We start from the raw sequence: 12,851 nt of genomic DNA, 5'->3' as shown, positions 1-12,851 counted from the left end.
CCGGTTTTTTAGCATTGGACTGCAGCATCTTGATCTTACTCAACAAGTCTTTTGTGACTGCTGTTAAGATCTCGGTTGAGTGATCGGCTGCATATAACTTTTCCAATGTGACTGCGGTTTCTTCTTCGGCTAAAATTACTTCTTGTTCTGAAACATGCAGCCTCAAGGTCAAAGCTTCTTCGATTTGAGTTGACTCGGACACACGCTTCTCAAACTCTATTTCTCTTTCTAAAGATTTCTCAAGCATCCTTAAAAATATGTCTTTGATGTTCCATAGTATGCATGTTCATCTTGTCTTTCAGTTCAGGAAGATCATTGGTGACTGTGGCCTCAGTATCATTGTCTTTACCTGTAAACATATCAAGAAAAAAAATAAAAAAAAAATAATAATAAAAAAATAAATCAAGTATCAACCTTTTTTTTGGGTAAATGCCGTAAAAAATACAGCATATTTCCCGTTTGCCTTCTGTCTTGATGTAAACATTATATTTTATTTCGAAAACGTTTATTATTATAAAAAAAATAAAAAAATTTTGTCGTTTATCGTAAAAGTCCTTTTAACAATATTTTCCACATAAAAAACCAACATACTTTCAGTATTTTTTTTATTATCATAAAAGTCCCTTAAATGTTAAATTTGAAGAAAATTATTTCTTAATTATGATATGGATGTAACCATAAAACATTATTTAATAAATTACATTACAATGAAGATAAAGATTATTTGTTTATAACTTACAAACAACCTTTATATGATTTTTACTTTTTATTATATTTTGAGTTACGTCATCACGCTCATGTATTTTTATTATACTCTTTTTGAAAGATAACTTGTTATTATCAACTAATTGAATTAAAAAATGGAAAGAACAAAAGAAAGACGAACATCGGACAGACTTCGCCTTTCCAGTTTCTACATGTCCAATTTAAAACATTAATTCTTTCCTCACATAGTATTAATAAGTAAAAAAAATCAGAATTTTCTTCAAATTTAGCATGTGCTGGGACTTTAACGTGTAAAAAATGTTACTTTTATGGGAAAAAAATAATATTATTTTTATGTACGAAAATTGTTAACGGACTTTTACAAGAAAATAAAGAAAGTATGTTGGTTTTTTATAATCAGCATAGTTTAATTATTAACCAAAGAATGCACATAAAGAATGAACAATAAAGATCTTACCGGCCGTTTCCACTCCATAAAACTTCGAAACGTTCTTCTCAAACATCGCAGCCCGTGCTTTCAACTCCAACAGTTGATCCATAGAATGCTGCAACGATTTTTCTGAATCGCGCAACATATCTTCTTGTTCCACCGAAGTATCACCCAACAATTTACTCGAAGATATAAACTCCTGCATATTAGTTTTATCTGTCAAAACATCAGATATATGAGTTTCCAACACTTGCACTTCAGAGTTCAGAAAACCAGACAAAAAGTCAAACTCCAGTGCTTTGACTTCCAAGTCACTCAAATTCGGATTCGTATCAGAAACAAAGGCCTCAAATCCACCCTCTATGGTTTCCATATGCATCAAGAGTAAGTTCAAGTTGGCTAACTTCTCGCAAACGCATGCCATATCGAGCTCGTACCTTGTAACAACCTCTCCAACACTTTCTAGTTCTTGAAATGTGTCTGCAACTGATGAGGTTCTTCTGGACATGGTTTTAGAGAACTCGGATTCTGGTCTACACAAGTAGACCGATGCAGCAGCTGAAGATGGCTCGTAACCGAAGTGCATATCCATCTTGAGCTGTAAATGATCAATTCAACACCTGAAAAATGTAAACTTGTAAGTTTTGTAACCGAGAATAATAAGCAGACTTAGATAAAAATAGCGAAAGTGACCAAACCATAGGGATGAAAATAACAGTTTACTCTAAATAATAAAGATGGTGTCATCGAGCCAAGCCTGAGCTTGACTAGGCTCGAGATTGACTCATTTCGAGCCTCTTTATAAAGCTCGAGCTCGGCTTGTTTAACATTTATTATTTAATTTATATACATTTTTTTATTATATTTATATATTTTGAGAAAAACCTTAAACGAGCCTAAGCTAAGCTCAAGCTCGACTGTGATGCGTAAAATTAATGCATAGAAGTTCAAAATTGGTAAAATTTAATATACACAAGTCTTGGCTCGGCTCGGCTCGTTTCGAGCTTTTTATTGATACAAAATCTGAAAAATAGAATTAAGCAGATACTAACCTAAAACAAACTAACTTAACTGCAACAATTAACAATATTATCAGGTGCATTCATTGAACTCTTTAACAAAAACCTAAAAGAATTTGCTTCAATCACAAAACATAAACATGTAACAACAATCAAGATCAAATTTTTATATAAAATAAAAGTTATTATATAAATATGTTATAAATAAAAATTATTTAACTAAAATCTCATTTGGGCTCACGAGCCGCTGGTGCTCAAACTTGTTTATTAAATGAGCCTCAAGATTCAAGTTTTTAACTAGGCGATATCAAGTATCTTAACAATATTAAAATATCGAAACGAAATGATGAAAACAAGCATGATTAAAGCGATACGAACGTAATTTAAATCGGAGTTTATGTTTTTCGTGTTATGATTGATCAAATGTATCGTGAATTCGGTAACATAATATATAACACATCATCTGAGTTAGAACATAATATATAACATGCATTTGTGAATTGTATCAAGAATTGACATACCTAAATTGGAGATTTATTGGATTATGGAATGCAAGATTGTTTTTTTTTTTTGGGATGACACAAGATTCATTACAATCCTTTGGTGTTCATAGCCAAATGCAAGGAACGGTTAATTCTGTTATAATATTTATAGGAATGACCTTCTTGTTTTTATAAATAAAAGTTGCATAAAGAGACTTTAGCTTTGTGTGTTGTTGTAATGCAAGAATATTATTTATTAATTAATTCATGTAGTTTCAAAAAGGTTGATTGTATAAAATTGCTCATTATTTCGGATATGTTTTAAGGGAGGTCTAATATATGGCTAGCTGATATTCTTATGTTTGGGTGGTCTGGGGAAACATGCTTGTGCAGTTGTTATAGGAATGAGGAGTGTCTCCTATTTTTGGGCTTAGGGAGTAGGGACAATGAGTTTGTTGCGATGCAGGCTGCGACGCTGCGTTAAACAAAGTTGCTAAACACAAGAAAGCGTGTTAAGAGAATCAACACGTGTTTATCTGTTTGATTTTAATACATTTGGTTTCCTAGCTCCAGAGGCTGCAGATTTCTAAATAGTGGGTTGTGGATAGTAATTTTCCGGCTTATAAGACCAAAATTACTATTCAAAAGGGGGTTGTGGTGCATCTTGTTGATCGTTTACCAACTACTTTATTGTAATCGTTTGAATGGTTTTTTTGTAAACTAAGAAGGCTATAGTTGTATATATAACGAATAAAAACGAGACCTAAAACTATCAACCATCATCATTTGCAGCTCCTCGACCTTAGCAGCCCCTTATACCCCATCGCCAAGACGCTTGCAGTGCCCCCTTAAAACTCTCATGGTTTAGAGGCTTTGCCCCCAAACAACCTTAAAGTTTGCATACTATAAATTTCCTAACTCGTATCAATTGTTATTATGACTTTTCATCTAGTCTCCAAGTAAATTCAAAAACCCAAACTTGCTTGATGACACTAGAATCACCGACAATATATTAATCGATGGAGTTAAGTTCAATACCATGATTCAAACTAACATAAGTAATTGACATGGCCAACCCTGAGGAGTGGCAAGCCGGCAACTAGGTTGAGCGACGGTCCCAAGCTCGATCTCCTAGGAAAGATCAAAAAATTTACATATCGATATATATATTTTTTAAAAATTATTACATATAATGAGAACCAATAACCACACCCCGAATTTAAGCCCGTTTAGAAAGAAAAAAGAAGTTTGCACATATAATGCCATGTTATAAGTAAGCCGATTTAAAAATTAAACCTAAATAAAAATGTTTAAACCTATGATCCTGTATTTAAATATTTTTATTCATCATTGGTACAAATATTTCTAATAACTTCCAAAGACGATCCTGATTATTAATCCATACATTACGAACCAACCACGAGTAACGATTGATAATTTAAAACCCCTTTGACAATAATAATTGATTTTATCGGTGGCTTAAAAAAGTTCCTTATACGCAACTCATGTTTTGAATCTTGTCGAGTTACACACTACACTTACCAATAATAATAAATAATAATAAGATATACATAACAAGTCCTCCATCACTAAAGACAAAAAAACAAATCAAAACCCAATTATCAAATTATTCACAGAACTAACACAAACCCTAGGCCTCTCAATTCTTGATGAAACCCCATAACCAGACAACCAATTCAACACAAAGCTTACATCTTTCACCATAAAGGTAACACCTTTCAATCTTTAACATGTTACCCATCATTTCCCCCTTCATTTCCTCTTCCATTCGATCCCAATTTTGCTTCTTCAAAACCTAGGGTTTGTTCGTCACAATCCAATTAGATCTTCATACGCCCATCATTTCTCAAGATTTCACCAGACTGTTGTTTCGTAACGTGTTAATTTGAAGCATCGGCTGTCAATTTGTGCTTTGTGTTGTTATTTGTTGTCAATTGAAAATTATGGTGTTAGGGTTAGGGTTTGTTGAGTTTCTGAATAGGGTTCGGCGGGTCGTGCGTAGTAAGATTTTGGGTTGATAAGACCCAAAGATTTGTTTTTAGTAGGATCGGTTTTGCGGCGTAGCTTGGGACCAGTTAATTTGTCATTTTATTGTAATCGTTTTGAATCGTGATTGCGACATTGAGATTATTAGGAAAAAATATGGTGTTAGGGTTAGGTGAACAGGATGAAGGGAGACAATTGAGTTATTTTGTGGGAAGTAGTTCTCGATCCCCGAGTCCGAGCTCGATTACGCGGGGGCTCGGGTTTAGGAACGTTAGTCCGTCGAGACAAAAGGTGATCAAGACGAAACCGAGAGGTTTAGATGAGGAAATGATTGCTACATTTGCGAAAGCTTCGCATACTGATAATGTAGTTGTTCATATGGAGGATAATATATGGGCGATGTTACCGGAAGATTTGTTGAGTGAGATATTAGCTAGGGTTCCGCCTTTTATGATATTTCGTCTGCGTTCGGTTTGTAAACGGTGGAATTCGATATTGCAGGATAATGGGTTTTTGAAGTTTCATTCGCAAGTCCCGTCGCACGGGCCGTGTCTTATTACGTTTTGGAAGAATTCTCAGACGCCACAATGCTCGGTTTTTAGCTTGCCGTTGAAACAATGGTATAAGATTCCGTTTAGTTTTTTACCTCAATGGGCGTTTTGGCTGGTTGGATCTTCGGGGGGACTTGTGTGCTTTTCGGGTCTTGATGGTTTGACTTTCAGAACATTGATATGTAATCCGCTCACGCAAAGCTGGAGAGCGTTGCCGAGTATGCATTATAACCAGCAGAGGCAGTTGATTATGGTTGTTGATAGAAAGACACGGTCTTTTAAGGTTATTGCAGCTAGTGATATTTACGGTGATAAGTCACTACCGACTGAGGTGTATGATTCGAAGATTGATAGTTGGTCCGTTCACCAGACGATGCCAGCTGTCAATCTTTGCTCATCGAAGATGGCGTTTTGTGACTCGAAACTGTACATGGAAACGATTTCACCTCTCGGTTTGATGATGTATCAGTTGGATGCAGGGTACTGGGAACATATACCTGCAAAGTTTCCGAGATCTTTGTTGGACGGGTATTTGGTTGCAGGGACACAAAAGCGGTTGTTTTTGGTTGGAAGAATCGGTCTTTATAGTACTCTGCAAAGTATGAGAATTTGGGAGTTGGATAATGAGAAAGTGATTTGGATTGAAGTAAGTCGAATGCCACCGAGGTACTTTAGAGCTCTGTTGAGGTTATCAGCCGAGAGATTCGAGTGTTTTGGTCAAGACAATTTGATCTGTTTTACGTCGTGGAATCAAGGGAAAGGTTTGATCTTTGATGTTGATAAAAAGGCGTGGTCTTGGATTGCGGGTTGTGCGTTACAGACGTATAACAGTCAGGTCTGTTTTTACGAGCCGCGGTTTGATGCTTCGATATACTGAGTTGGTAGTTTTGGTTCATTGGCTCGAACCTAAGGCTCTTTATGACTCCAGCATAGTCATGGCTGCATGGCTAGTTAAGTTTTGTGTTCTGCATTTTCAGATCAAATTTTCCATTAAAAATTGTTGTATACTTTTGAAATTTGTTAATACAGTTTATTGTTTGGGTCCTTTATATTATAGGGGTGTCATTTTTACCCGAACATTGAACCCGAATAACATGTAACCTGACCTGAATATACCTGAAACCGAACAACCCAGACCGATTAAGATGGAACCTGAAACCCGAAGGTAGTATTCGGTTCGGTAATTGGGTTAAAAAAAAGTTTAATCGAAAAGAAATGCCATGTTATACATATACATAAACGATCAATCGAAAAGTCTAGCTTTCCTTCCATATATTTTGTTCTTGTCATGAACATGATATTTTTTTTATTTTTTTCTGCTTTTGTGTGTATGCATATTTAACAATTAGTTATTGCGTTGGAAAGTGACGTTGGTTGTTTGAGCGATTAAAATGTTCAGTTTGATTAATACGATTCGAAAGATCATATTGTAAAGGATGCATTGCAGCTTGTGCTTAGAATACCGATTTAACCCTACCCACCGAATAAACTCATATAACCCGAAACAGATTAACCCGATCTTATTTAGGTTGGTAAACAAGTAGATTTTCTATAAAATAAATAAAAAAAAAAAAAAAAATACCCGAATAAACTAAGATCCTACACTAAAAAAAACTGAATAACACCCCTACTTTTTCATGTCATTTTTTGAGAATGTATGTAGGCACTAGGAATTGAATTATAAATTAATAATAATATTATATAAGAGTTTAAAAAATTCATACAGATTGTAAAATTGGAAGACAGTTGGTTTGACTTCAAAAGTCAAACTATGCTTACAAACTAAAACAGTAACCAATAACATATTCCAACTTCAAACTGTACAAGATTACAAAATAACTAAAGTTAGACTACTAACTAAAGAGTCTCTTTTAACTTCTATTAATAATCAGTCAATCACCCTCCATTTCTTCTTGATCTTCCATCTGTGTCTCTTCTTTACTACTCATCATCTCGCCGCCGTTATTCGCAGCGTTTCTGTTACTCGAACCGCCACTTTGCCTGAAAAACAAACCATCATCATCCTCGTCATCGTCAAGATCATCTTCATCTTTATTATCTTTGTCTCCGGTACGTGAAATTACGTCTTTACCCATCCACGCAGGGCAAGAAGGCGCGACTTTAAGAGCTTCTGGCAGTTGGGAAGCTTTCTTGGATCTCAAGCAAGTACATTCGGGAACCGGGAAAGAAAGAAACGATAACGACTTTGACGCTTTTAATTCTTCGGTTAATCCGTCAACCAAGCTTTTACTTAAATGATTCCGCACTGATTTGATCCAGGTCCGGTTGAACTCGTATAAATGGTCACTTATTTCATCCATATGTTTTGCAATCTCTTTCCTGTTTAAAAGCAGATAAAATATTATTAGACTAGTTATATCATCATCATCATCTTCGTACTCAGTATATCCCACCAATAGCAATGCTATGGTAGGGTCTGAGGAGGGTAAGATGTAGACAGCCTTACCTCTATCCCATAGGGATAGAGAGGCTGCTTCCGGTGAGACCCCCGGCTCGATAGTAGTTTTGAATCAAGCCTTGGACATAAGACACATAACACTCAATCATCGGGACACCGGCTGATTGGTGCATGTGCCCTTGTCTTTCGGCTATCAACGCCACCACATGATGCCTGATTAACCTTCCGCCACTTTTAACGTTATTTTCACGTGATTAGTAAAATAACGTCAAAATTAGTGCAATTTTACTTTTGCCCACCCAAGGGTTCACACATATATACATTATATGTGCGCACCGCAAGCAGGGCGTGATTATTAGACTAGTTATATAATTATCATATTTAAAAGGTATTCAAGTGTAATATTATTCATGTTATATAGAGCTCCTATGCAAGCAGTGGCGAAGCTTGGACATGCACGTCGAGAGGGTCGGACTCAATATGTATAAAGAAATCCATAAACTAGGAGGGAGGGCTCAAAATTTCGGTCGGAAACGGGTAACTTTACACTATGTATATAAATTTTCGGCCGAAAAAGGATAAATTTACACTACCGATCATAAAAACGGAGGGCTCAAATTTCGGTCGGAAACAGGTAAATTTACACTATGTATAAAATTTTTCGGCCAAAAAAGGATAAATTTACCCTACCGAGCGAAAACGGAGGGTGTCGGGCTCAAAAGTTCGGTCGATGTATAAAAAATTTCGGCCGAAAAAGGATAAATTTACACCACCGAGCGAAAAAACGGAGGGGGGCCGGGGCCACCCCTGGCCCCAACTAAGCCACACCACTGTATGCAAGTATGCAAGACCGTCTCCGAAATTTTAAATGTCTCGGCCAAGCCAAAATAAAAGGGCATGTAGGCCCTAACGAGGAACTAAATAAAAAGGCCCAATACCTCAAATGGGTTATGGGTAAAAAAAAAAGATTGGCCCAATATCTATAAGAGGATTAAGATGTACATATTGTATAAGAAAAAATTTAAAATATACATATACATTTTTTTGTGCCCCCGAAAAGTAAGTACCCCCGGCCTGTTGCCCGGGTCGCCCAACCCACCAGCCGGCCCTGCTCCTATGTATTCTGCTAGACTGTATTTGAAATAATTATTAATTACCTGTCGGGCATGAACGATTTAGCGGTAGCCGACTGATACAACCGATGGCCCATAACCAAACTTGCAAAACTCGGTCTTCCTTTACCATCGCGGTCAAAACCGGGAACAAACACATCAGCTTCAACACACACCATATAATCAATTGCTTCCCAAAGCAACTTATGAGCATTAGTCCTCAACTCAATAACAGTACTCTCAGGCTCGTTATCACTCTCCGCCACCCAACCCCACCACCCCTCAATGTTATACGACTTCGGCCTGGCGGGAGGTGGCGGCAGTGGGCGGGGGCGTTGACCCGACGTCTTCCATGAATCTTTTTTTACTTCTTTTTCGGCCGAAGGTGGGGTTTTCGGGTATTTGTCAACAAGGTTTGCTTCACGCCCGTATATCTTGTTTAGTTCCCAAGGTGTTGTGAGCGATGTCCGGTCGACAACGTTTTCGAAAATCGCGTGAAATGGGATTAGTTTCTTTTGACCACCGAACACTTCTCCTCCAGATATGTAGATTACCGTGTCCCATGAATACCCGTATGCACGAAGGATGATACCGATCTATAAACGTGTCACTTGTAAGTCAAACAGTCAAAGAAAAAAGTCAACCTTTTAAGTATGAAGTCAAACAATTACCTCTTCTGGCATAAGTGGGCAAGAACCGTTAAGGCGTTGCGTATTTGAGTCAACAGTAAGATTGCCCTTGACGATTCCGCGTTTAAGCATCCATAACCGTCTGTGCTGAATAAGTTCGGTATGCACATCCTGCATAGTGCATATTGACACACAATAATGAATTATAAAGTGTAAATTCTTTTTTTAAGAGAAATAATAATCAAATATTTAATTGCCGTGTACCTGGAAGAGCTCAGCACAACCATGATATGCTAAAGCATCTCTTGTCATCCCCGGGTCGTATGCTATAAATGGTCTTCCTGGAGCCCGTAACCTAAAGTCCATAATATAGGTTTAAATAATCAGGTTGACCATGACAGTTTGACCTTTTTTTTTATTATTTTAAGCCAAAAATTAATAGAGAAATAGAAGAAAAGTTTTTTTTTTAAGTTAAACATAACTTTATTATATACAAATGCATTATTTTTGTTATAATTTTGGAGCATTATTGTATTAGTATGCAAAAGTATAAAAAATGGAGTTAAATGGGTCGTGTTCATGTCAACCTGCGAATATTTGTGTCGTATTCAGGTTCACGTGTCTGACCAATTTTTGGTTCTGTGTCGTGTTCGGATTCAGGATTCACGTGTCTGACACGATATTTTGGTTCATGTCATTTCAGGTTCATGTCTCTGACACGTTTTTCAGGTCCGTGTCATGTTTGACCCACCAACCCACAAGCATGACCCGTTTACCACCCATATGCAGTAAAGCCCATATAAATAAGTACTCGAAAACTGACCTATGTAAAATCTTGGTTGCCAATTCTTGAACCTCTTGACTAAAACTTAAAAGCATGAAACGCGACACGACACCTCAGCCGTTGATATTCCTCAAGATCTGGAGGAAGTATTGCCTATGGAATATACACCACAATCACAAAAATGTTAATATTAAATTCAATCTTTTATTGTAAATGTGAAGAAATTTATACATAAAATTACAGTAATGCCATTACCTGCAAGCATCCACCATCAGACACAACAAGCTCAACCACCGAGTGTCGTTTCAAAACCGGGAGAACATGATGTAAATAATAATATGGAGACTGCGAGTTGACAACTTTAAATGAAGGAAATTCTTTCTTCCTTCTAGCTCCTTTGAGGGTTTTCGGAAGGGTTTTTACTACCGTGATATCATTTGCTAATGCTGTCATGAACTGATCCTCGTTGTAAAGATAAGCAAAACTCTTAAACTGAGCACTGTAAAAACATATTAACCCGAGTTTAAGTATTTGAATTTCAAACACACCCTTTTGAAAATAATTAATCATTTTAAACATATAATGAACCTGATTCCCTTGCTGCTTGTGGTAGACTGAATTTCGGGAACCACGAGTGTAGCGTTGAGGAGCCGAGCAATAACAACCGCGTCACATATCTACAAAAGGGTAGCCTTTTATGATCAAATACATAAAAAGATGTACATTGTGTTGAATTTGATGGTTTTGAGAAATATACTAACCGAACTCCTGATCTCGTGAAAGCCTCCACGTATCCGTACAAAAATGAATCTATCCGACTCTGAAACTGGAACTGATAAAGGAACGGAATTATAATAAGTTAATAACCATCACATATTTTTAAGTCCAACCTAAGATCATCCTCACATCCTTAAACCATTTGTCCCTTAAAAGAGCCAAAACCAAACTTAATTCCACAATTTTGGAAACAAACCTGCGTAATGTTGTCTAGGTTTAGCATGAGGCTGCAAAGATTCAAGACGCCTAACAGGTCCCCAAAGTCTTCTATACAATTTACTCTGCACAACAATCAAATCACAAAATAAAACACTCCCTCTTCAATCATCAAAAGCTCATGTTTAAAAATGCAAACATTGACTTCCATTATCACTAAAAATACAATCTTTTTTTTTTTTACCAAAATCAGTAAATCCTTATTCAGGATTCATCAAAAACACAAAATTGACTGCAAAAGACAAGAAAACTAGAATTTCATAAACGCTAAAAATCCAATCTTCTTTTACCAAAACAGTAAACCCTTAAACTAAGATTTATCAAAGACAAAATTGACTGAAAAAGACACAAAATTAACTTCCACAAATATGAAAAATCGGATATTTTTTTACCAAAATCAGTAAACACTTAGCCAAGATTCATCAAAAATTCAATTTTTACTGCAAAAGACATGAAATTGATTTCCATAAACACTAAAATCCAATCTATTTTTACCAAAATCAGTAAACCCTTAACAAAAAATTCATCAAAAACACAAAATTGACTGCAAAAGACATGAAATTGACTTCCAAAAACACTAAAAATCCAATCTTTTTACCAAAGTCAATACACCCTTAAACTAAGATTCATCAAAAATGCAAAATTGACTGCAAAATACCTGAAATTGACTTCCTCCACAAACACTAAAAATCCAATCTTTTTTTACCAAAAGCAGTAAACCCTTAACCAAGATTCATCAAAAACGCATAATTGACTGCAAAAGATATGACACACGGTAAAAAACCAATCTTTTTACCAAAATCAATAAACCCTTAAATCAAGATTCATCAAAACCACAAAATTAACTTCCATTAACACTAAAAATCCAATCTTTTTCACCAACATCAGCAAACCCTTATTCAAGGTTCATCAAAACCACAAAATCACCCACAAAAGACACGAAATTTGTATAAAAAAACAAGATCTTGGAAGTGGGCTATGATAAAAAATTACATTGGGGGTAAGATCTGCATTCTGGAACACAGGCCTCCAAGAGAAGATAGTAATGCCTTGAAACTCAGTGATGACGTCATCAGAGTATGAATATCTAGCAAGAAGAAAGTGAGTGAAAAGTGATAAAGCAGAGAGTACAAGTCCAAGTAAACCAACCCACTTGAGTATGGACTTGATTACCATTTTTCCACCACCACTTTCACCTTTCATCTTTTGTTTCTCTCTCACACACAAACACAACTAGAATGAAGATGATGAAGGAAGAAGTGGCGGAGTTGAGGGTGAGTTGGATGGTGGCAGTCAGACATGCTTGGTTTCTTGACAGAGATTATTATAATTATTATTATGAGTTGTATCCTACTTCTTGATGGCGGCGCGTGAATCTTGGTCCATGTTCTTTTAAGAATAATATATGTTATTAATGTTGTTAATGTTAATATGAAAGTTACACTCTTTGTCCATGTGTTTAATGGTTGTTTGTAGATTTGGTCCTTCTTTAGGACCCATCTATTATGGCTATTTTGGGGCGGCTTAGAGGGCTTTGAAGCCCCGTTGCTTATGTGGAGTGGCGACGAAGCCCCTCTATAGTGAACAGTCTTAAAGACAACCATTGTTGACACAACCTGTACATAATACGAAAATGTTTTGATTGATTAACATGATCCGTTTAAAAAGTAGTTTGGGTTGGGTTGGCCCGTATAAATAA

The 12,851-nt window shown here is 36.2% G+C and overlaps 1 protein-coding gene and 1 pseudogene across 2 annotated transcripts; one reads left to right on the top strand and one right to left on the bottom strand.

Annotated features, from left to right (window-relative positions):
• Positions 1 to 4,234: 4,234 nt before the first annotated feature.
• LOC143549644 (F-box/kelch-repeat protein At5g15710-like) lies at positions 4,235 to 6,433 on the top strand. Its single transcript, XM_077040501.1, has one exon. It carries the CDS (start codon positions 4,821 to 4,823, stop codon positions 6,090 to 6,092), a length of 1,272 nt encoding a protein of 423 aa, XP_076896616.1. The 5' UTR covers positions 4,235 to 4,820; the 3' UTR covers positions 6,093 to 6,433.
• Positions 6,434 to 6,992: 559 nt separating this feature from the next.
• LOC143549643 (O-fucosyltransferase 27-like) lies at positions 6,993 to 12,490 on the bottom strand (annotated as a pseudogene). The gene is made up of 10 exons (XR_013138169.1): positions 12,146 to 12,490; positions 11,133 to 11,217; positions 10,921 to 10,991; positions 10,748 to 10,836; positions 10,415 to 10,658; positions 10,199 to 10,312; positions 9,640 to 9,730; positions 9,418 to 9,546; positions 8,792 to 9,342; positions 6,993 to 7,555 (listed from the first exon to the last, which is right to left on the bottom strand). The product of XR_013138169.1 is annotated as an O-fucosyltransferase 27-like (transcript).
• Between the last annotated feature and the right edge of the window lie 361 nt (positions 12,491 to 12,851).

The sequence above is a fragment of the Bidens hawaiensis genome, unplaced genomic scaffold, assembly GCF_021521415.1.
Source record: "Bidens hawaiensis isolate Kalapana, Puna unplaced genomic scaffold, B.hawaiensis_p1.1 tig00015706_1, whole genome shotgun sequence".
NCBI classification, from domain to species: Eukaryota; Viridiplantae; Streptophyta; class Magnoliopsida; order Asterales; family Asteraceae; genus Bidens; species Bidens hawaiensis.
The sequence above is the reverse complement of the archived record's forward strand: the minus strand, read 5'-3'. Positions and strand labels throughout refer to the sequence as shown.